At 47.0% G+C, this 25,895-nt stretch overlaps 2 protein-coding genes across 2 annotated transcripts in view; one reads left to right on the top strand and one right to left on the bottom strand.

The window, feature by feature from the left end:
- Positions 1–18,472, bottom strand: part of cetn4 (centrin 4) — a 51,504-nt gene extending 33,032 nt beyond the window's left edge. Inside the window, exon 1 of the mRNA XM_072495703.1 lies at positions 18,296–18,472. Within this exon, the coding sequence (XP_072351804.1) occupies positions 18,296–18,298 (3 nt within the window). The 5' untranslated portion in view covers positions 18,299–18,472. The remainder of the gene's footprint in view (positions 1–18,295) is intronic.
- A 190-nt stretch (positions 18,473–18,662) lies between these two features.
- On the top strand, positions 18,663–24,482 carry bbs12 (Bardet-Biedl syndrome 12). The gene is made up of 2 exons (XM_072495702.1): positions 18,663–18,796; positions 21,615–24,482. The coding sequence occupies exons 1-2, from the start codon at positions 18,770–18,772 to the stop codon at positions 23,757–23,759; spliced, it is 2,172 nt and encodes a 723-aa protein (XP_072351803.1). The 5' UTR covers positions 18,663–18,769; the 3' UTR covers positions 23,760–24,482.
- The last annotated feature ends 1,413 nt before the right edge of the window (positions 24,483–25,895 follow it).

The following is a 25,895-nucleotide window of genomic DNA, read 5'->3' as shown; positions in this document are numbered from 1 at the left end:
AGTAAGCGTGGGGGGGTGAGGGATGAGGATGAGGATGAGGGATGTGGGCATCCAAAATGGCCACCCACATAGATCGATGAGAAATTGGTCAACACAGAGACACAATAATACTAGTTCAATACACACACACAGTTAATATTAATCAATCACACACACATGCAGGTTGGCCTCTAAACTAACACACCGGACTATTCAGACCTTGGAGGTAGCTCCTTCCTAGGGATACCCTCGTCCTGTCATCAGATGTTGGACAGCCAACATATTGCCAAACCTGTTCTTGATGGTTCTAACCCACCTGGCTATTCAGACCTGGTAAGTAGCCCCTTCCTAGAAATACACGATCGTCCTTTCATCAGTCCTTGGACACCCAGCAATAAGTAATTCCTGTTCTTGGCAGTTCTAACCGACCAGTCTATCCAGATCTAGGAAGCAGCCCCTTCCTAGGAATACACACTCGTCCTGTTCTTCAGCACACTCTGGTAGTGGAGTAACAGCATTTCCCTCGCCCTACCTGGGGACCCACGGAAGCATTCAAAACACTCGGGTAGTGGAGTAACCATATTTCCCCTGCCCTACCCGGGGACCCCACACATTCTTCACCCGCCGCGGATCATATGCACCTCTCTCACCACTAATCCCCTCCGACCCCCACTATCTGAAAAGGCTACTGACAGGACCAAACACTTGGGCAGGTCTCAGACCAGAACCGCTGCTCCACACCCCACCGTTTGGCTGTGGGACGAAAAATGTATTCAGTGACTCAGGTCACAACTCATCCTCTTCTTCACTCTTCTACAGGAGGTCCCTTTGGACAGACCCCACATGCTATTTACGCTTAGCAACCCATGGTGATTGTTGCTGTGAAGGAATCGGGCTGCCCTACAATTCGGCACCCCCTCCTCAGGTCAGACCTCTGTGCTCCTGGGACCAAACTGTATACAGCTGGTCGCCCTGGAGTTCGGCTGGTTAAGCCAGATCACAACCAACATAAGGTTGCGTTAAGGGGGTGGTCGAATACAGGTTCCGACCACTCCAAGCCTCAGCCAAGAGAAGGCTGTGTTGGGTTCGAACATGTTTAGATGAAATGCGGAAGGGGGTCACGGATGGTGACAGTATGATAGAATGAACGCAGACATTAGGCGTGCAATAATAACAGAAACTATGCTTGATCCCCCAGGACACCCGGAGACAGCAACCCCAGGATGTCACCTGGCAGGTGCAGAAGGCAAAGCCAGAACTTGGTGGGATGATTCCTGGGATTGGGGCTCTGACCTTCGGAGACACCCCATTGTTCGACTCCACCCCACCTGGCTATCATGTTGATCCTGTTTACCTTGATCTACCTCATCATCCTCACAGTCCAATTCCGTAGGTGGACAGCAGAGATCATGGAGCGCCAGGACATGGGACTCATATTTACTGCACGGCCCCTTTAATCCAGCCAGACAACGATCCCCGGGGACTGACACTTGTTTTGTACTGAGTATCCAGGTTGTCTTGTATATGACCTTTGTAGAACTGTAAATTCTTAAGGCCAGCCTGTTTACATTGATTTGCACTACCGTCTGTATGTTCTGTAGTTTGTACTGGACAGTATTCCTCCACTTCTGTATTATTTCTGTATTTATTATTATTATTCTGTATCTGTATTTTCGATATTGTCCCACCTCTGCATTAGACTGCCAATTGTATCTTACAGTACGGATACTTCCATTTCTTTGACCATATTAGATCTGTTATGGAATGTATATTTATATTTGTCTTTGTTGTTCGTGTATTCTGTATTAGGGAGTTGTGCATGTAGAATTAGGGTCCTACCTGACGGACAGGTGATTGGGGATTCAGGGCATGTATTGGGCTGAGTGCGTGATCCACCACACATCGCCTTAAGGATGGGGGGGGGATCTGTGGACTTCTGAAATAGCCGCCCGCAAAGTCAGTGAGCACCACATGGACACGGACGGGCTGCAGCTTGCAAATGTACAAAGGCTGCAGCCCAGATGGTGCCTCGGGACATTGCGGTTGAACGCAGGAGGGGGCCATTCGGACAACCCGAGTCTGCTCCGCCATTCGCTCTCTCGACCACCGACGGCAACAGCAGTGATACCATCACCAGCCAAGGAGAGGAACATCCATGCCATCCACCGAGGGACCAGAGCCGGGGACACAGACGACCAGCAACTGACATCCAGCACTGCCAGACAACGGATTACAGATAAGGCCATATGTGCTCTGTATTTGCCAGTCACCTGGACGTGAAGTTAGGGTCGTTCTTGTGTGTTAGTTTAGAGTGCAACTTGTATGTGTGTGTTCAGTGTGTGTGCGTATAATAAACTATTACTATATTGAACAACTTGTGGACATTTGTCCAACCTATATGGGTTACAGACACACACTGTGGTTTAGAAGGTACAACAGGGGTCGGCGGGTGTCGACACATGTCATGGGGATGCGCAGCTAAGCAGGGTCTCACTTGCTCGCCTGCCGCTGACCTCCATGTCGGCGACCTCCCTTTCCTCCGGGCCGCCGACCACGTCCAGTGCCCTCTGCTCGGGCATGGTGAGGAGCCGCAGGTTTGGTGGTCCCCCGCCGGTCATCTCCCACTCCTGGCGGTTGTGCACGGCCTTCTCCTGGGGGAGGTGGGTGAGATAGGGTTACGGGTGTGTGGGAGGGCAGGGTTAGTGCCAGGGGCACAGTGCAGCCAACTCACCCTGGTCACCCCGAGGAAGTCGTTGCCCACAACACTGACCGCCTCTTCCACCTGCGCTCAGGTACGGCAAATGGCAGCGCCTGGTGGCCTTCCTCCCAGGCCGGGGTACAGCGTCATCCACCTTTCCTCCACGGCATCCAGGAGGGTATCCAGCTCGGCATCCCTGAACCATGGCGCTGCTCTCCTTGCAGCCATCTTGTTGACTGGGACGGTGTGCGTGTGTGTGTGTGTGGGGGTGGGGGGATCGTTAAATGCGGCTGCGGTGTATGAGCCTCATGCGCACCAATCACGGACCCGGCGAATCCAGCACCGTTTCACCTGGAACTGGTTGTGTTCCATGTGGCGATCTGTGCTAGCCTATTTAGAGTTGCTGAATCAGTGCACCTGTTGCGCTGTTGTTGCTGTTGTAAAATACCACTGTTTCCACACTGGCATCAGCACTAAGACTCAAAATTGGAGAATCCTGCCCATGATCTCTTGTCAGCCATGACCATTCATCTGGGAGATTGTAAATTTCGGAATTACAAGTTGGCGGCCCTCTACCAACTATGCCCCTCGAATGTATCCACCTGCCACCCTTCGTCCCTGCTTCTCGCTGAAGACGGTGGCACATGGCACAGAATGAATGGCAGTTCCATACCTTGCTGGGATCTCAGTATTATGAGACCCATGATTCGGGAATCAACCTGCTGTCATGCGGCCTACACTATAGAGCAGAGAACACAATTGAACATATCTGTCATCCAGTTGCCTCAGAATTATTTGTGCTGACCTTGAATTCCACCCACCTGAAAGGAACCCCACTTCCCACTTCAAGGTTTCATGTGGAGAGCAAGTGATGTGAAGTGCAACCATTCACCAACCTCTACCTATCATCATAGATCCATCCAACATCACCATTCCGCTCCCTTCTGTCACCCTTGAACCTCCCCCCAGACTCAATTAATATCCACCTCCACATGCCATTCCTCCTCTCAGAACAGACACCCATTACATTCCCATAACCACTCTGCCCCCTCCCCTCCAAGCCATGTCTTGTCCCCTTCCTTGACCCACCCAATGACACCATCACCTGCCAGACTCTCACCCTACTGCTTCCCACTACACCCTCTGATTTTCACTGTTCCATCCAACCATCAGGACAAAGTTCTACCCCAGTACCTCACCCATCCCACCCTGCAAGACACCCCATCCCCCCCTTACCCAGACACCCCACCCTCCCTTCCCCAGATACCCCACTCTCCCTTCCCCAGATACCCCACTCTCCCCCAGACACCCCACTCTCCCTTCCCCAGACACCCCACACCCCCTTCCCCAGACACCCCACACCCCCTTCCCCAGACACCCCACACCCCCTTCTAGGGACACCCTATCCACCTTCCAAGGACAACCCAAAACTCTCAAAGACCCTCGTAAAATAAGATGAAAGCAATGCAGCGTCCATGTACCCAGAGGTCGTTGATGAACTGAAGCTCGCCAGGTGCACACCACTTATGCACAGTCACAAAACGGACCATTCTAATTATCCACTGGCGGGGCACTTAATTTGAAGTGGGATATAATTCCACTAGTTGGTCTTTTAATAAGCATTCATGAGATGGAAATACATGCAAATGTGATTCCCGACATAGATCAGCAGGAAATTCGACCTGCCTTTAAACCACAGTCAAAATTGTGAGAACAAAACTCCAAACGAGTATCCTGTTGGAGAAACTGACTTTTTCTATCATCCTAAATTTAGTGCCCCCACCCATCATAATTCCCACTCTTGATGGGAACAAAAATTCAATCCATTGCATTCCCAAGTTATATATCAAGTTAAAATTTTACATTGGTTGCCCCATACTAATTAAATGGAAAATATCAACTTTACTTCAAAAGCAATTTGAAATAAAGTCTTATACTCAAGCAAGCAAAATGCACAACTAAGTCTTTGTTTGTGTTGTTCAATATTTTAGCTATGTCGCTAATTGGGAACCTAAATGTGCCTAACTGCATTCTTGATTCAAAAATAAAACTAAGAAATAGACAATGTCCTTCAGTACATGGGGCAGGATTCTCTGTTTCGAAGACTAAATGTTGATGCCAATGCAGAATTCGTGGACTTTCACGACAGAAAAACTGGCACCGCACTTGGAACGAGTTTGCTACAGTTAAGAGGCTAGCACTGGCGCCATGTGGAACACAATCGATTCTAATGAGAAATGGTGCAGGATTCACTGGTTTTGCGATTGACACTCAGGAGGCTGACAAGCTGCAGCCACATATATACACTTCACTCCCCACACACACCACCCCAGCCAACAAGATGGCAAGGAGAGCGGCACCCCGTTTCACCAACGGCGAGCTGGAGACCCTCCTGGACCCAATTCTGCTCCTATGTCTTATAGTCTTATTAATAAGGGGATCAGGGGTTATGGGGAGAAGGCAGGAGAATGGGAATGAGAAAATATCAGCCATGATTGAATGGCAGAGCAGACTCGATGAGCCGAGTGACCTAATTCTGCTCCTATGTCTTATGGACACAGTGGAATAGAAGAGGGTGACCCTGTACCCCGGCCTGGGAAAGAGGTTGCCAGCTGCCGCTGTTCGTCGTGTCTGGGCGCAGGTGGCAGAAGTGGTCAGCGCTACCAGCAACACCACCCCAACTGGCCAGCAGTGCTGGAAGAAACTGCACGACATCAAGACGGCCAGGGTGAGTGGACAGCACTGTGCTCTGGCACTAACCAGTGTCCCACACACCCGTAATGTTACTCCCCCACTCTCAATCCAGAGGATGGGCGAACCCCCACTCTGCCCCACATACCAGGACCCATATTGGTCACCTGGGCATATCGGGCCTCCGTTTCAGCACGGATGCACCTGTGCATTGAAGTCTGTGAGATGCCAGACAGGTCCCCACTCGGCACCTGGAAGGATGCTGTGGCGTAAACGTTCAGGGCAACTTTCACCTTGAGGGCCACCGGGAGTGGGTGTCCTCCCCCATACCCCCACGGTGCCAGGTGTGCCATCATCTGGTAGATATGTCGCACTGTCTCTATGCTCAGCCGGAGTCTTCGACAGCACGCCAGGTCAGGCACCTCCTCGAATGACAGGCATCGCCGGTACACACGAGGCCACATGCGGCGCATCCTTGGCACCTCCTCCTACTCGGCCTATTGGACGGCTGGCTCTCCAACTTGGGCAACCTCCTGTCCCTCTGCGGCATGCTCCGCTGCTGCCCACTCCACTGCTGCAGGTTCCTCCTCCTCCTCGAGTAGCACACGCTTGTACAGAACAACCAGCGTGAAGACCACCATTGCTAGTTGAATTCCAATATCCATTGTCTGCAAGGGGTGAAAGGCTGACATGTTAGCATGGTGCTTAACCCCGTGCCCAACCAGGTCCACCGGGCTACATGTTGCCTCTGGTTGGCACTGCGGGCTCTGTCTCCACATGTCGCTCCCCCCATCCCTGCACCCCTGGCCCCATCAGTGGCCGGTACCGTGGGGGCCTCTGGCCCTGGCACCCATTCGTGGTGCCAGGGGTACCGTCAGCTGACACACTGCCCTCGCCAGGGTTATGTTTCTCCCTGTGTCCTACCTCCTCTCTCTCCGTCATCAGCCACCACGCCGCGTTCAAGATTTTAAAAGCACAAGTGAACCGCGCCATCACGAACTTGGCCCATCAGAGGAGAATCGCGGAGGCCCCGGAGAATACCGGGTCGGGCCCACTAATGATATGCAAGCTGTGTTTACTGTATGTGCGTTCCGGTACGCAATGACGCCGCTGTCGAGGTGACGAGAATCACGATTTGGCGTTAAATCGGCGCCCACCGGGATTTTGCCGTCGAAACCTATTCTCTGGCAAATCGTGTTTTGCGATTTCAGCGTCGGCAAACGGAGAATCCCGTCCATGATCTCAATGCACATTTAAAAAAAAAATTAGAGTACCCAATTCATTTTTTCCAATTAAGGGCAATTTAGGACGCGGCCAATCCACCTACCCTGCACATCTTTGGGTTCTGGGGGGCGAAACCCATGCAAACACGGGGAGAATGTGCAAACTCCACACGGACAGTGACTCAGGGCCAGGATCGAACCTGGGACCTCGGCGCCGTGAGGCAGCAGTGCTAACCACTGTGCCGTGATGCTCTATCTCAATGCACATTTACACAGCATAAGCTTAGATTTTGAGTGAGACAAAATGTATGGGAATGTTTTTGATGATATATTCGACCTTCTCCAAATTCAAAAATTTCATGAGGTCATCCAACTAGGTGGAGGCATTGGGTAGAGTAAGTGACCTCCACCCAAGCAGAACTCGTCTCCAGGCTATTAACGAGGCAAAGGCGAGAACATCTGCCTTCACCCCGTCTGCAGTGCGGCAAGTCCGATACCTGAAATATGGTCACCAAAGGTCAAGGCCCCAGTTCGATGTTAAGAATTACTGACTTGGTGTTAAAGAAGGAGACCCAAAAGCTGAGTAACTTGGGACATGACCAGAACATACGAGTGTGGTTAGCTAGCCCCCAAGAACACTGCTCACACTTACTCTTCACTCCCGAAAAGAAACCATTCATCCTAACTTTGGTCAGATGAGCCCCATGCACACCTTAAACTGGATCAGGCTGAGTTACACACATGAGGGCATGGAGTTTACCCTGCGGAGGGCTTAACTTCTCATCTCCTCATCCAAAATAGGTCACAATTCTCCCTCCCACTTTGCCTTCACCTTATCCACTAGAGCAGACTTCCTGACAAGACCTGGCCATGGATACCCAAAATACTCCCCCTACCAGACACGGCTAAAGACAGAATCCTCCTCAACATGGAGGACGGTGGTGACAAGGGAAATGAGGGAAAAGTCTTTTGCAAAATGTTACGAATCTGGAAGTATCAGAACAGGTTTATCCCAGAGAACTGAAGCTTTACCAACAGCTCCTCAAAGCTAGCAAACCACGCTTCCACAAACAAGACCGCAAACCTCTCATGATCCTTCCCCTCCGACAACCTAAACATCGAGTCTAAACTTGATTGCACAAAAAGATGGTTACCACAGATAGAGCCAACAATTACATGGAGCTAAGCTTAAAGTGTTGTCTAAGTTCCTTCCATATTCTCAGGGTGGACGCCACCATCGGGTTCGAAGAAAACCTCGCAGTGGATAAGGTAAGCGAGACAGTTACCAAGGCACCCAAACTAGATCCCCTACAAGAACTCAGCTCCATTTGTCCCCATGTGGAAATTGGATTGCTCGCCACCCCGGCAACTTCTCAATGTTGGCCACCCAATAATAAAATAGCAAATTGGGCAAGGCTAAATCCCACAACCGTCTATCCCTCTGGAGAAACGTTCTATATCCTTGGGGTCTTGCCCGCCCAAATAAAGGAGTTAACCCCAACAAAAAAAGGGCTAAGGGAGAAAAGTGTGGAGACATTGAAAAATAAATTAAAACCTGAGGAGGACATTCATTTTAATAGTCTGGATCCTGCCTGCCAAGGACAGGGGGAAATTATCCCACTTTTGCAAGTCAAATTTAACCCTACTCACCAAACTACCATAGATCAATTTATGAAGCGAGGTATAATCATTGGCCATCTGGATACCAAGATAATGAAAGTTAGATCTGGCAAGACAAAATAACATCCCCAAATTGGCTCCCATCCCTGGGGGATAAACAGGAAAGTATTCGCTTTTATCCAGATTCAACTTATACCCAGAAAAGGAGCCAAAACTCCTAAGTAGCTTCAGTATCTCATCCATAGTAGAAACTGGATCCGTAATATAAAGGAGCAAATCATTTGCATACAAAGACACCCTGGATTCTCTGTGATTGGGACTATGTCCCCACGCCGTCATACAAACTGTGGACTTTCACGCCAGAAAAACTGGCAGGGACCCGACGTAAATCTAGCAGCTTTTGCTGCAGATATGGGCCCCCGCACTTCCGGGTCAGAGGCCGCGCATGCACACGGCAGCGGCCTCACCTTGCTCCATGGCGGACTCAGACCACGGAGCAGTTCCCCAAAAATAGACCCCCCCGATTGGCCGTGCGCCCAACCCTGACCGCCAGCCCAAACATTGCCCGGCCGGGTACAAGGCCCCCCTGCCCACCGATTGGCCTGCCCCCGACCAGGGCGGTCGCGGACTGAGTCTGCACTCGCCACGCTAGCTTCCCGACTGGCAGAACCATATTAGATCCACTCTGTGGGACTTCGGCCGGTAGGGGCGGAGGGGGCCTCCAGCAATGGCCCCAGGTAGGTGCTAGGCGGCGCGAGTACGCCGCTGTTCGGGGCCCGCAGAATCGGGGAACCGGTGCCGGTCCCGATTCCATGCGGGGAAATGGATTCTCCGCCCCGGCGCCGGCCATGATTTTGGCGTCGGGGTGCGGAGAATCCAGCCCCCTATATTCCCTTCATCCGCCTTATCCCCTTCCACTTATCGGACGGTCTCAATGCTATGGTCAATGGTTCAATCATAAACAGGGAGATAGTGGACATCCCTGTCTTGCACCCCTGTTCAACAAAAAATAGCCCAAGCTCAAGGTATTAGTGCTTACTAGCTATGAGAACATCATACAACAGTCAAACCCACAAAATGAACTTTTGCCCCAAACTAAACCTCCCAAGGATCTCGAAAAGATATCTCCACTCCACCCTATCAAACACTTTCTCAGCGTCCATGCATACAATCATCTCTGGTTCGGGCACAGGAGAGGGGGAAAGAACAATAGGCGCGATTCTCCGGACGAATTTCGAAGTTAATTTGTGCCGGGTTTTTCGGGGAGTTTCCCACCGCCGCTGCTGGCATGTTTCCCACCACTATTCAATGACACATACTCACTTTTTTGGACCCTGGGGTGGTCCTCACCGGTTTAGTGCACTTAGAATTTTTTGGGGGGATCTGAACTCAGATATTGGGCCACCATTTTGAAAGGGTATCCCGATCTCTAAGTGAGCTTGAAGGTCCCCCACATCCCCCACCCAATGTCACCACCCACACACATGGGCACTACCCCACACCATTCCAAGTGAGAACAACCAGGTGGTCCGAGGGGAGATGATCTCGTTCAAAGCACATGCGGGTAGGGAAAGGAGGGATGAATATGAACGGCTAATGAACGAGATAGTGGAGGTAGATAGGGAATACTCGAGGGCGCCCATCTCTGAGGGATTGGCGAGGAACAAAAAAAAAAAAATCACAGGGGCAATTTGATAGGTTGACGACGGGGAAGATGGTAGGACAGTTGCGTAGGGCAAGGGGGGTGCAGTACGAATATGGGTAGGACAGTTGCGTAGGGCAAGGGGGGTGCAGTACGAATATGAGGAGAAGGCGAGTCGAATGTTAGTGCATCAGCTACGGAGGCAGGTCCCGTCCAGGGAAATATTGAAGATACGGACTGGGGCAGGGGATGTGGTGTCGGAGCCAGGGAAGATAAACGAGGTGTTTAAGGATTACTATAAGGAGCTGTACAGCGCGGACCAAGGGATGAAGAGGGGGACATGGGATAATTCTTATCGACAAACTGAAGTTTCCACAGTTGGAGGAAGAGAAGAGGCAGGCACTAGAGGATCCCTTGGGGCTGAGGGAGGTATTGGATAGCATAAGGGGTATAAAGTCAGGGAAGGCCTCGGGGCCCGGTGGTTACCCAGCAGAATTCTATAAGGAGTTTGCGACGAACACGGCACCGCATCTTTTGGAGGCGTTTAATGAGGTGTTGGAAAGTGGGGAGTTGCCGGAGACGATGACACAAGCAACGACCACATTAATACCAAAAAAGGGGAAGGACCCGTTGGAATGTGGGTCACATAGACCCACACCGCTTTTAAATACGGATGTGAAAGTACTGGGTAAGTTGGTATCGGGAAGGGGTGGTTGCGGAGGACCAGACAAGCTTCCTCAAGGGCAGGCAACTTTCCAGTAATATAAGGTGGCTGTTAAACATGATCATGACCCTGTCGAGAGCCCAGGTGCCGAAAGTAGTGGTGTCCATGGACTCAGAGATGGCATTCGACCGAGCGGAGTAGCGTTATCTATTCCAGGTCCTGGAAAGGTTTGAATTTGGGCTGAAGTTTGTGGCATGGGTGCGGCAGTTATATGTGGCACCGATGCGAGAGTGTGTACCAATGACATGGGTTCACAAAACTTTGGACTGCACAGGGGAACAAGACAGGGGTCGCTGCTGCTATTTGCGCTGGCTATAGAGCATCCGGCAATGGCTTTTAGGGGGGTCGGCAGAATGGCGAGGGATTACGAGGGGACAGAGGGAGCATCGAGTGTCGCTATACATGGACGACCTACTATTGTAGGTTTTGAACTCCCTGGAGAGCATGGAGAGGATCACGGGCCGGTTGGGGAAGTTTGGGGCGTTCTCGGGATACAAGTTAAATGTAGGGAAAAGCGAGGTGTTCCCGGTGAATGAGTTGGGTCAGCAAGCCAATCTAGGGGGGATGCCATTTAAGGTGGCCAGAGACAGGTTTAGATAAATGGGGATTAAGGCAGCGAGGGAATGGGCGATGCTACACAAATGGAATTTAACAAAACTGGAGGAGGAGGTTGGGGAGGATCTGAAGAGGTGGGAGACGCTGCACTTGACAGGGAGGGTCCAAGTGGTGAAAATGAACATTCTGCCGAGATTCCTGTTCATATTCCAGACACTCCCGATCTTTGGACCAAAGGCCTTCTTTCGAAAACGGGATATGATTATTTCACACTTTGTATGGGCAAGGGTTAAGATGACCCTGTTACAGAGACAGAGGCAGAAGGGATGGTTGGCTTTGCCAAACCTGCTACATTATTACAGGGCAGTGAAGTGGAGAAGGTGAGGCGTTAGTGAGAAGGAGATGGGGTAGAATAGATTAGGATGAAGGAAGAATCCTGTTAGGGTCCAGCTTGAGGGCTATGTGTGACGGCGGCATTGCCAATGGCGCCAAGAAAGCACTCGTAGAGACCTCTTGTTTAGTCCACAGTGAAGGTCTGGAACCAGTTGAGGAGGTACTTTAGGATAGAGGGGATATCGGTGTTAACGCCGTTGTGCAAAAAACAGTTTTGAGCCGGGTGGGGGGGTGGATTGATGGCACGTATAGGAAGTGGAGAGAGGTGGGGCGAGTTAAGGTGAGCAATCTGTACCTGGAAGAAGGGTTTGCCAGTACAGAGGAACTGAAGGAGAGGGTAGAGCTCCCGAGACTAAGTGAGTTTAGGTACTTGCAGGCAAGGGACTTTGAGTGGAAGATTTGGAAAGAGTTCCCCAGGTTGCCGAGGTACACCATATTGAAGCCACTGCTGCTTCCAGATGTGTAAGGGGAGGGCAGGATCGGAGATATATACGGGTGGCTGGGAGAGCAGCGAGGTGAGCAGGTGATGAAGATTAAGCAAAAGTGGGAGGGGGAACTGGGAGGGGAGATAAACTGGGGAGTATGGAGTGAGGCGCTACGAAGGGTAAAAGCTACCTCCTCGTGCTCAAGGAGGTGCCTGAGACAGTTCACAGGGGACACATGACTCGGGCAAGAATGAGTGGGTTTTTCCCGGGAGTGACAGATGAGCGTGAGAAGTGTGGGCGAGGACCAGCGAATCATGGTCATATGATCTGTCATCTTCTCAGCTCCCCAGGACTTCTCCTAAGCTCCACCTGCACAGAACCAGCAAACAGCAACACTTTTACTGCCTGCAGTCTGCTAACAGCATTTATTTTTCAGCATGGCCTTTTGCCCTGATGTAGAACATTCACTCCCACAGCATTGTTAAGCAACAGTGCTACCCACTGTGCTACCCTCACTGACCTATGGAAACAACGCATCACTATTTACCTTATCCTTACAGTTTATAGCTCTGAAAACCTGCCAGGTCATTCCTTCTCCTTCTCAGCTCTTGCTTCTCAAGTTTTGCACCATAACTATAACCCCTCATTTATGGTAACATCCTAATAAATCCATGCAGCATATTCCTAGTGCTCTTGCATCCTTCTGAAATTAAAATAGTCAAACTGCATACAATTACTGGAATAAATTGTATTTGCCTTTTAAGGTCCATTTCTATTTGCACTGACACGTTTAATGATCTATGTACCTCAACATCAAAATCCCCTTATATCTCCAATCAATTTCATCTGTTAAAGTGCATTTTCTTTTCCTAGTCTTGCTTCTGAAACCTATTCCTTTCAATTTGCTACAAACTCTAGGACACTGCACATATTTGGAGAAATGGGCGAACATGTGACAGATGACATTTTTAAAATATATATTTTTATTAGAGATTTTCCATTTTTACAAATAACACAGCAAATGCTCAGGATTGGTAGAGCACAGCATAAGTGCCTGAACATACAGGAATACAGAAACAGGTAGGAGAACAATACAATTGATTCAGCTTAATCATTAAACTTGGTGCCTATGTACCAATGATTAAACTAGAGAATGAGGGAGAAGAGGATAAAGCCATGAAAACATGGTAAAATGGCACAGACCTTCACGTGTAGCGAATGCTCGTACAGCCAATGAAAATATAGATTTTCATGCCATATTCGGGTGCGCACCAAAACATATCTCCCCCAACTTCAATTATACGGGAGGCATCAATAATACATCATGACGTCCATTTTCTCACATATATGACCTGTCTGTGCCCAAAGACATTAGTTCTAAGAGGATATTTCGCAGATAACCACAAGACGCAACAAATCCCCCAAATCCAGCATAGTACAGAGCAATTATCATTCCACACATTTATACATACACAAGACCAGCAATTATTGATAGTTAGTTCAGATTGTAATCATTGCGGTTAGCATCTTACATCACACTGACAATGACAGGATAAAAAGATACGACCAAGAGCAGAGGATCTCACATTAACAGGATACCAAGACATGGCCATGAGCACATGGCCCAATGAAGCAAGTCCCCCATCATAAGGCAAAAAAGGAAAAAGCTGCATATTAGAAACCTAACTCAGTCTCCCAAAACATCCATGCAAAGAAGGGACATTCCAAGCTAAGGGGAACAACAGGATACCACCCGTAATACAAGGCATGGCCTGGCATTGTACACTCTTGTATACAGGAGCCAGAAAAACCAAGGATACCCATACCACGTCAAGACTCACTACACAACAGACCGCACTCCTCTCCAGCCACATCAGAGGCACCACTCCGGCCTCATCAATACTGAAAGGTTTGCACCATCCTCCACCGAGGAAACCCAACGAGAAGAAGAATCGTCAAGACACCCACCAGTTCTGTGCCTCAGGATCCTCCCTCGCTCAACACAATAAGGGAAACCCCCTAAGACACAATATACAAAATCAGAGTCTGTATAACTTGAGTAAAGAAAGGACATGGAATAGACGGGGGGGGGGGGGGGGGGGGGGGCGGGCGGGTTTAGCAAGGATGAGTAAATTCATTGAGGAGGTAGAGGTTAGGTGTGGGCGATGCACAGGGAGGCCTGAGAATCACAGTCCACGTTCTGGGCATGTCCAGGCTGAAGGGGTTCTGGCATGGGTTCCGAGGTGGAGCAGAGGTGGCGATATTCGGGGTGTTGGAAGACCCGGGAGTGAGAGAGGCCGATGTTTTGGCCTTTGCCTCCCTGATGGCCCAGAGACGGATCTTGCTTGCGTGGCGGAACCGACGAAAGCAGGTGTGGGTGAATGACCTGACGGAATTCCTGAGGCTGCATAAGATCAAGTCCCTCTTGAGGAGGTGGGCGGATGGGTTCTCTTGGAGGTGGAAGCCGTTTATTGATTTCTTTAAGGAGGTCTGAGGGGTCAGCGGGGGGGGAAGATGGGGGGTTAAGGAGGTTAAAATGGGGAAGGTGGGATGGCCGATATTAGGGGAGCGTGTGGGGAGTGGGTGTTGGTTGTTTATAATGTTGTTGGATTGTTCTTCTGTCTTTTTTTTTTTAATATGTTTTATTGAAATTTTTTTCCCAAACAACAATTTTTCCCCTCTTACAAAGCAAACGCAACAATAACAATACAGAAATTTCTAACAATACACAAGTAACAAAACCCCTTTATCTTTTACCTAAACTAAACTAAACCCCCCCCCCCCACCCCGCCCCCCTTCCCCCTGGGTTGCTGCTGCTGGTCATCTGTCTTCCCTCTAACGTTCCCCTAGGTAGTCGAGAAATGGCTGCCACCGCCTGGTGAACCCTTGAGCCGATCCTCTCAGGGCAAACTTTATCTGCTCCAGTTTAATGAACCCCGCCATATCGTTTACCCAGGCCTCCAGTCCGGGGGGTTTCGCCTCCTTCCACATGAGTAGGATCCTGCGCCGGGCTACTAGGGACGCAAAGGCCACAACGTCGGCCTCTTTCGCCTCCTGCACTCCCGGCTCTTCCGCAACTCCAAATAGAGCTAACCCCCAGCCTGGTTTGACCCGGGCCTTCACCACCCGCGAAATCACTCCCGTCACTCCCTTCCAATACCCTTCCAGTGCCGGGCACGCCCAAAACATATGTGCGTGGTTTGCCGGGCTTCCGCCACACCTCCCACATTTGTCCTCCACTCCAAAGAACCTGCTCAATCTTGCTCCCGTTATGTAGCACCTTAAATTGAATCAGGCTAAGCCTGGCGCATGAGGAAGAGGAATTTACCCTGCTTAGGGCATCAGCCCACATACCCTCCTCTATCTCCTCCCCTAGTTCTTCTTCCCACTTTCCTTTTAGTTCGCCCACCGACTCCTCCCCCTCTTCCCTCATCTCTCGGTAAATCTCTGACACCTTGCCCTCTCCGACCCACACCCCTGAAAGCACCCTGTCCTGTATCCCCTGTGTCGGGAGCAACGGAAATTCCCTCACCTGTTGTCTAGTAAACGCCCTCACCTGCATATATCTCAAGAAATTTCCCCGGGGCAACTTATACTTTTCCTCCAATGCTCCCAAGCTCGCAAAAGTCCCATCTATAAATAAATCTCCCACCCTCCTAATTCCCAACTGGTACCAGCTCTGAAATCCTCCATCCATTCTTCCTGGGGCGAACCTATGGTTGTTCCTGATTGGGGACCCCACCAGGGCTCCCAGCACCCCTCTCTGTCGCCTCCACTGTCCCCAGATATTCAATGTTGCCACCACCACCGGGTTTGTGGTAAACTTTTTAGGTGAGATCGGTAGCGGCCTGTATTTATTTGTTGATATAAAAATGCTTTGAATATTTAAAAATAAAATTCTGACCTTATGATGGGGAAAGATCATCATGAACAGCTGGAGAGAGTTGAGCTGAAAACAATAGCCTGAGGAACCGTTTCAGAAGCATCCTGGGACTGTGAGAATTGGCCTCTAACCATCACAACCATTGCTTTTTTTTCGAGGTATGACCCCTGCCATTTGAACATTTGCCCCAATCCTCACGGACTTCAGTTTTACTCGGGCTTTTTAGGGACACACTCACTCAAATGCTAGCACCCAATATTTGGACTTCATCTCAAGCGAACGATTGTCAAAGTTCTGGAGCCAAGTGATTATGTCCTAAGTGAGCAGGTTATTGGTAAATGAATACAAGCCATCTGAAAGCATTATTGATGAATCCCTTGACTGCTTTTCTGATCATTGCGCAAGATTGATAGGGCAACAATTAACTGGGTTGGCTTTACCCTGCTTTTCTTTTTGCACAGAACGTACCTGGGTAAATTTTCCACATTATCAGGTAGATTCCAGTGTTGTAGCTGTACTGGAATAGTTTAGCTAGTGGTGCTGCTAGCCCTGGAACACAGGTGTTCAGCACAAAGCTGAAATATAGCTGGGGCACGTACGTAGCCTTTGTTGTGCCCAGTTCACGGAACTATTTCATGAAATTAAAATTAGAATTTGGCCATTCGGGGATGATGTCAGAAAGCACTTCTTCATACAAAGGGTAGTGGACATCTGGAACTTTCTTCTCCCAAAAAGCTGTTGAGTCTAAGTCAAGAGACTGGTAGACTGTTGTTAGACAAAGATATTAAAGGTTACTGAACCAAGCTGGAGTTAAAATACAGATCAGTCATGATCTATGATGGCTCGAGGCAGAGTGGCCTACTCCTGTTTCTAGGTCAGTATCAAGAGGTCTCTTTCTCAAAGAATATCTCTGTAAAACCTGCATGTATTCCTGAATGTCAGTGGTATTTACAGTGGATTGAGAGCGGAGATATTCTTTCCTTGTTGTTTAAGTGGGAATAAAGATAGCAATGTATTGAATAGGATTGTTTAAGGGGCAACTGTAAGTTATTTTCTGGTGTGATGTTAAAGACTTTATAATGTGTTATTAATAAAGTTTGTTTGAATATTCCATACCCCTATTTTTTTGTGCAATCACTCCTGGAGCAAGGTATCCTTTCCTCAGTCTTACAAAATTAAAATAAAATATTGGGGTTTCTGTCTAGTGTCCTAGCCATTGTTGAGGTCTGGTCTGGCATTGTAATACATCCGCAATGGTGGGGTTGTTAATGAGAGTGGGTGTTCAACATGCAGAATACATTAAATACTGAATTGAGCTGTGGGAAGGCAGAAGATGTGCATCAACCAAAGGATTTCTTGCCCATTTTTGATCTGAGGCCACAAAACTACATGGGGTCTGGAGTCAATGTTGAAGATTCTAACAGCGACTAGCCATGTTTGACTTCTGGTGCATCAACAAAGTCAGGGATTGTATTAGAGGGGTTTCAGATACTGGCTATTCTGTAAGTATGACTATGTCACATGTGTCCACCACTAATCTGCGTGACAACTCTCCCAATATGGCACTAGCCCCCAGATGTTAGCAAGAAAAACTTGGCAGGATCGAGTGGGCAGGCCTTGGTAGTGTTCCGGAACTCAATGCAGAGTTTAGTTTGCCTCTTGTTTTGGCTTTCCACCGGTTTGAACAACAGAGTGTCTTGCTTGACTACTTCAGCGGGCATTTGAGAGTCATACCAGGCCTGGTGGCCGGGGTACATTTCCTTCCCAAAATGATATTAGTGAATTGGTTGGCTTTTTTTTTTACACAAGCAATAAACAATTCACTTCCTTATTTTTATAAGTAACTAAAAATTTTCAAACTGACACATTCTGCAGATTATTAGCCCAATAAAATCATTGCAATCATTTGACAATGAATAATCCGGCAGAATGTCTTACATCAATTCGGGTCTACCAAAGACGAAAATAACTTTTCCTGAAATTGAAAGTCAGAAGCATTTTGCAAAAGGATTAGGGATTGGAGAGCTTTGGAGCTGGGGCTCATAGCACATGGCTGCTGTGGCCTCATTGGCTATAAAGCAAGCTGCCAGTCAACAGAAACGGATATTTGACATGTCTGATTTGGATAAAACGAAGCCAATATATTGGGATTTGTAAATATTTTAAACTGACAGCATAATTCATTTTCCTTTAAAGTAAAATGAGGATTTTTGAAGTCTATTAAAATTGGCTAAATTGTGACTCTGCTTCACCTAAACTTGCAGTTGCAGACTTAAAGATTGAAAACATCCACTTATTGGAGTCAAGAAATCCCTCCAGACGGATAATATTTGACCGGGATGGGTGGGGGTGTCACACTCAACCCATTTAATGTGTAAATGTATTAAAGTGGAGGAGAACCGATCAATCCGTGAATTACTCAACAAATTGTCAATTCCATAAGGATTTTTTTAAAATCTTACCATTGTCCGGAGTAAGCACTGAAAGTGTATGAACAAAACAAACTGCAATGTTGAGCTCTTCCAGCTACTGCTTCAATTTTCCAACGTAAACAAACGGTCCCAACAGCCGGACTGTATTTCGCCGGGACAAACACACCACTCGTCAACAACCGAAGGCGGGGCGCAATGACGTCACTCTGACTGACACCTCGGCTGACCATTCAGTGACCGGCGTCTGCGCCGGCCCGACAATGACGTGCATTCACCAGCCAATGGTGTCCGAGGGTCGCTGATGACATCATCAGGCTTGGCTTTGTTGGGGGAGGCGGGCGCGCGCTCGGTATCACAGCAACCCCGCTCAAACAGGCCACAGCGCGCGGGGCAGCCCCGCTCAAATCAAACCCCCCCCCCCCCCCCCCCCCCCCCAACCACAGCAATTGGCTTGTTGACCATGTCCTGGCAACCGCCTGGGCTCGAGAGGTGGCGGTGCAGCAAATGGAGCAGGCGGCCGGCTATTCGCAGGTAATGAGGGGAACCTCGGCCGGCCCCCTGGCCAGAAACGTTGGGCTTGGTCAGGGTGACCCATCGACCAGTATTTTGCGGAATTGCCATGTTATCTCATGTTTTGCCCCACATTGGCTTTTCTGGGACATCATTTGTTTGTTCCATGTTTCCCGAGTAAAGCACTGGGAGACTGTGCGGAAATTCCTCTTGGTGCTACCCTGCGCTCACTCCCCACTCACATGGTCATATGGGGAGTTCTGAGGAGCTGACGCTATGCCTATGAGTCCCAAAGAAAGCGAAAGTGCCGAAGTATTCGGTTAGGGTAAGGGGGGGCGGTTAGGGAAATGGAGGTGGGGCGAGGGTGGTTAGGGAGAGGGTGGTGAAAGGGTGATTAGTGAGGGGGCAGTTAGGGTGAGGAGGGAGGGGGGGGGTGGTTGAGGGGGCGAGGGTGGTGGAGGACGAGAGGAGGAAGGGGTCGGGTGGGGAGATGTGTGAAAGTGCAGAGTGTGATCAGGGGGAGCATGGTTAGGGTGATGGCGGGTTGTGTGGTTATTTTTGGTTGGGTGAAGTGAAAAATTATCAAGCAACAAACCCCCATTGTCTAGTCTTGCCACCCACGTTTAAGTTCCCCATATTTTAGAAACCAATCCAAAGATGTGCAGGATAGGTGGACTGGCCATACTAAATTGCCCCTTAAGTGTCCAAAGATGTGTGGCCATGATCGATTTGTGGGGTTACGGGGAATAGGGCAGAGGAGTGGGCCTAGGAAGAGTGCTGTTTCGGAGGGTCGGTGCAGACATGATGGGTCAAATGTTCTCCTTCTGCACTGAAGGCATTCTGTGACTAGTTTAAATGCCTTCGGGTCCATCGCCTGACACCCAGATCATTTTTGGATCCCAACACCACTTCACATCTATGTTACCAATACAAAGCTATTTTAAAATAGAGAGTAGATGAATTCCTGACTGGAAATTTCCTGATAGATTGGAACTAGTTCTGGAGTAGTTGGGACCTATACAGGCCAGACAGGTTGCACATCAGACAGCCAGGATGATTGTGCTTGCTCGGCAGTTTGCTAGTGCAACCAAGGAACAGACTATTTTAGACCTCATAGAAACCCTGCAGTGCAGAAGGAGGCCATTCGGCCCATCGATTATGCACCGACCCTCTGAAAGAGCATCCTAGCCTCAGCCCACTCCCTGCAGTATCCATGGAATGCCACCTAACATATGGGTCAATTTTAACATGGCCAATTCACCTGCACATCTTTGGACTGCGTGAGGAAACCGGAGGGAACCCATGCAGATACTGGGAGAGTGCAAACTCCACAGTCACCCAAGGTCAGAATTGGTTCCTGGTCCTGAGGCCACAGAGCTAATCATTGTGCCGCCCATTGGTAATGTGCAATGCATTCGTGACCTCATAATAAAGGAGCCTCTGGACAAGAGTGATCATTACATTATTGAATTTCTCATTCAGTTTGAGGATGAGAAATGTGTGTTTGTATGACTATGTACTGATCTCATCCTTTATTAAGAGCTACCCCACCTTTTTTATTCCTGTTTTTCCTGAAATGGCAAATTCTGTTAAGTATTCCGGTTCCAACCTTGGTCACCTTGTAAATAGACCTCTGTAATGGCTATCATATATTAATTTATTTCTGATTTAAACTTCAAGTCAATAGCAAGGGTACGAGTTGGCTAAAGGGGACTGGGAAAATAGGAAGGATGGTAGAGGCAGTGGCAGACGTTTAAGGAGATGCTTCATAACTAAGGTATATTTCATTGAGAAAGGAAGGTGCTTTAAGAAGGATCCCTATATATGGATAATTAAGGATGGTATCAAATTGGAAAAAGACATACAATGCTACAAAGATTAATGGTAGGCTCGGAGATTTTGAAAATTTTAGAAACCAGCAAAGTCTAACTTTAAAAAAGAGAATTGGAGTAAGGGAAAACTGGCAAGAAATATAAAAACAGGCAGTAAAAGCTTCTTCGAATATATAAAATGAAAAATAAAAGCTGAAGAAAGCATTGGTCCCTCAGAGGATGAGACTGGGGAAAATGGGAAATGACAGAGACTTTGAACAAGTATTTTGTATTTGCCTCCACAGTGAAAGACACAAAAAGCTTCTCAAGAATAAGACACGGTCTATTCTAGAGGCGAAAGAGAGGGAAAAGCCGAATCACTGGAAGCGTACTGGGGGAAACAAATAGAACAAAAGGCTACCAGTCTCCTGGACCTTATGGCCTGAATCCTAGACACTAAAAGAACTATCTGCAGACATAATGGATGGATTATGTTTATAGGCAGAGGATCAGCTTTTCAAATTGACAAAATAACATTGCATCAGTAGGTTTGGATGTTTTCAGCAGGTCCAAGGTGGGCATACATTGCCAGTGACCTTTAAGGTTACTGTAGCCCTGAAACTTTTCACCTCCAGTTACTTCCATGGATCTACTGATGATATCTGCAGGATTTCATAATTTGCTGTCCACAAGTACATCTCACAGTTAACTAGTACTATATTTGCCAGGGCTGCCATTAAATCCACGTTGTTACTGATGAGGACAGTCCGAACCAGAGAGCTGTCACTTTTGCAGTGTCTGGATTTCTACAAGTACAGGGAGAATTAAATTACAACAGTGAAAGCGATTTCAAAATTTGAGGTACAAGTATTAAAAGATTTAATTTTTCCTACAGCATATTGATACCACTACAATAAAAAAAAACCATGACATAGGTTTCTAGCATTAAACAGAGTGAGGAAAAAGGGTTAAATTTACAAAATTACGACAAGTATAATGGTATTTTTGAATTTCTCTTTCCTTTACAGTCTGTTGGGATACGGTGCCTATTCATAAACCGGAAATCTCATCTAGGCCTGGAACAGATCGCTGCAGTAGCTGCATCAGGCAAATCATTGCTTGGCTCCAGAAAATGCTACAAGTTTATTGTAGATGACCGCACTGGTGAAACAGTTGTGATTTGCTCTGCATTCAGACTTTTAGAGAATCTACAGTTGGATTGTCCAATCGGACAGTTATTGAATGAAGCAGTGCAGGCACATTACAAACAATACAAATCTGGAACGTCCACCCTCCTTTTCCTTACTGGAGCATGGAGCAAAGCTGTTTTAAATTGTATCAAGCAAGAGATTCCCATTCCAATCATAGTATCTGTGATGTATGAAGGACTAGAACATTGCTTTGAGGTATTAACATCACATCAGATATCCATTGATAGCATTTTGAAAAGCTCACTGTGTGAACAACATCCACAAATGTTTAAACTTGAAAAATTATCATGTCCTTTAACTAGCTCTCCTGCCCATCTGACTAATGAAGTGCAATCAGTTGTGAAGGAACACACTCGCTTTCGGTCAAATACATCAGTAAAAGGGAATTGCACAAACAACTACAATGTTAACAATGAGATTGGCTCCTTATTGCAGCCTTTTTCAAGTAATATAATGACTCGGGCCTCTTCTGACCAAGGTCAACTGAACTCTGCATGCAACAGGATAAAACCAAAGGTAAATATGAGTCGATACTTCAGGAATTCTAATAGAAACAGACAAGAAGAAGCTTTGCCAGATTTGTTAAATAGATTTGAAGAGGATTCCTTTGTCACTCCAGCTGATTCTGCCAGCTTTACAGCATTGGCTTTGTCACTAAGCCACGGAAACCAGAGGATGATGAAGTTAGTAGTAGAAGCTTACAAAATTCAGACTCAAAGTACTTTGGCAGAAAATAGTAGTAGCAAAATACTCCCAGAATTTGACATTGGTAATTTGGTTACCTATTTCTTGCCAGGGCTACCTGAGCATGATTCCTGTGTTGGTCCTGGTTTTATCACATTGATCTCAGGAGAGCAGTCTGTAATTGTCAAGCATTTAGCAGCTTTACCTCTTCATACTATATTTATAAATGGAGATTTGACTGATAAGTATCTTCATCCAGGGTTCAACAGAATTTCAAATAAAATAGTCACTCAGACTGTTGAGGGCATTTCTAAAAATTTAGAAGAAGAGTGGTTACGTACAACAATGGATATACTTCATACATTTCGTATTAATTTAGTTCTGACAAAGGGGATAGCATCTCCACATTTAATGGATATGTGCATGCAAGAAAATATTTTAGTAATTCAAGAAGTGAAAAACCCTGTGTTTCAGAGGTTTGCAGAGGTTATGGGAGGTATCATTGTAACTTACATTACACAAGTAAACGAGAATTGTGTGGGAACTGGAGGACATCTATGTTTCTGGAAAACAGGAAATGGAGGCATACTGAACTTGGGAGAAAAGGTTGCTGTGCAGATAAATACTTCTAAAACTGCTGTCACCACGGTAGTGCTTTGTAGCCCGTTGGGTTGCAAGCTGCAGACATTAGCGGACCAATTCTGGACTTGTGCATATCGCCTAAAACATGCACTTGGTGAGAGACAAATCTTTCCTGGTGCAGGAGCCACTGAACTTGCTTGCCTCTGCCATCTAAAACAGCTAATAAAAAAATCTTTCAAATCAGGAACTGATATATCTAGTATAGGTGCACATTGTTCTTCATGGTTTTCAGACACTGCAGCGTTGTACAAATCACAAGTCTTGCAAGCTTTGGCTGATGGCTTGGCTGAGTACCTTGTGACTGCAATGGTTAATACTGGCATGTATGGAACACCATTAGATGCTTTGTCAGAAGTGCAAAAGTGCCTTCACCAAAGTGTTGGGCTATTTCCTATCATTTCAGGGTTATCAGAGCAATGTGTGACTGCTGATGTACCATGCAGGGCTTCCTGTCAGAGTCTGAATGAAGACTGCTTTAAAGTCTATGATAATGTAACAGTCAAGCTAGAAGCTTGGCGAAGGGCTTTAAATCTAGTGTTATTGGTACTGCGGGCAGATGCTGAAATTATCACAGGCACCAGATCTAAAACGTGTACAGTTGCTGAAGACTGGTTAAGAGAAGGAACATTCCTATAGAATGAATGAAAAGATCAGAAAATCTGCAGTCATCCAACGTGGAAGGTAGATGGGTTGTACGCACAAAGAAAGGTTAACCTCGTCATGAAGGTGGACTGCAAAGTTGATGTAAGTGTTTACATTTGCGACCAAAGGTACATGGCACACAACATAGGGTTTTGGTCCGACTGCAACCCATTTGGTTATGGTGGTTGCTACTACTTCCGTATTTCTAATTATAGAACACTGATCAGCAAATGGCTATGATAAAAATATTTACAGCTGGAATTCATTTTTCAAAGTATGCAACTGTAAACCATTGTTCTGTTGTACATATGTGCAAACCAGAATTTTCCTGGCCCTTTGGCAGCAAAGGACACCGGAATCTAAATAGAATGTGTTGGGTAGCAAACCCGACATAACTTTGTGGCTGGAGGAAAGCTCCAGTGGCACCCTAAATAGGGTGATGACCAGGGCAATTGGATGGCAGAGGTGCCCTGTTAATTCATAGTCTCCCAGAAGACGTCAGTAGATATCGCACTCAAACACGTTCAAGATCTGGAAATGGTCCTACCCCTCAATTATTTTCTTTGTTCAGATGCTTCTGGCCAAAGATCCTAATTGTGTCATTTGATGATTTGTATTTGCTGCACTGTAAATGTTCCAACAACTAGAGAGCGCTGAATCCTGTAAGATTTTGTGGTGCTGATGAGTTTTAAATAAAACAATTATCAGTTTAATAAATGTGGCAAAATTGTTTTATTTAACTGATTAATTTACCAGAATCTAACATTTTATTCTTCCTTTTAAAAGTAGCTATTTCCCCTCCTAAATGCATCGGTTGATTTGGGTGAGAAATTTTTTGTATATGAAAGGTCACTTTTCCACGGAGTTACATATATGCTGTCATATAGTTGGGTTGGGAGGTGAAAATAACACAAGAAAGCATTTGATGCAGTTTATCTCTGCTTCTGTATTGATTGAAGATTAGATTTAATTCCAAATTGGTAATTGATTCCTGTAATTGGCAAGTATGAAACTAAATAACACCTTAACTTAGTTTTTATATTTACTTGTAAACATGCAGAATATTAATTTTGTTAAAATGTTCATAATGCTAGTTTATAAACTTCTCATCAACAAATATTATACACTCCAATTTACATTTACATAGCACTATTTAGCAGTAGGAGGTTATCCAAAGGAGTAGGTCAAATTGCCCTCAAGCCTGCTGTGCCAAACAACAAGATCATAGCTGATTCAGAATCTCTACTCCACTTTCTTGTTTGATACCCATATTTTTTGATTCCTTTAGAGATGCATTGAATGGGCTCTAGTTCAAAGCATTCACAGCTTTCTGGGGTAAAGAATTCTAGAGATCGGCAACCCTCTTGAATGTAGAAATTTCTTCAGTCCTAAATAGCCAATCCTCTGTCCATTCCCCATAGACTTCAGCATCTCAGCATGTCTCAGAATTTACCCTGTCAAATCCTCTTGAGTCTCATAGCTATCAATTTGATCACCTCTCATTCTTTTAGGTTTCAGAGAGTATAGGTCCATTTTACCCACTCGCCTGATAGGACACCCTTTGCATCGGAATCAATCCACTTCAACTGCATGTTTCCCCCTCTAAGCCAAGCACAAGAGACCAAAATGGTGTCTTACCAAAGCCGTGCTTAATTGTAGCAAAGATTTACTTCAAAGGCGCAGGCTTGGGGGGCTGAAGGGTCTGTTCCTGTGCTGTACTTTTCTTTATTCTTTAAACCTTTTGTAATAAACTCCAAATCGTTTGCCTTTCCAATTGGTTGTTCCCACATGTTCATTTTCGGTGTTTCTTGTACAAGGGCACCCAAATCCTTCAGTATTTCTTTGCCCTACGTCTACTTTGTCAATCCTCTTTATCAGCTTATATTCCAGAAATAAAAAGTGGGAGGAAATTTCACAGTTTATGCCTGGACAGCGGAATGCCCCACCACTATTGATCGGACAAAAGGAGTGGGTGAAGTGTGAGAGACCACAGTTGGAGGAACGCAGAGTTCTAGAACCGTGTTTTCCAAACTTTTTTGCCTGGGATCTATTTTTACCAACCGGCGTTCCTTCGCTACCCACATCAGCTGACCTTCATGACCCATGCCACTTAAACTTCGCGACCCACCA

This window comes from Scyliorhinus torazame, chromosome 3 (genome assembly GCF_047496885.1).
Source record: "Scyliorhinus torazame isolate Kashiwa2021f chromosome 3, sScyTor2.1, whole genome shotgun sequence".
Lineage (NCBI taxonomy): Eukaryota > Metazoa > Chordata > Chondrichthyes > Carcharhiniformes > Scyliorhinidae > Scyliorhinus > Scyliorhinus torazame.
This window is presented reverse-complemented; position numbering and strand designations above follow the sequence as displayed.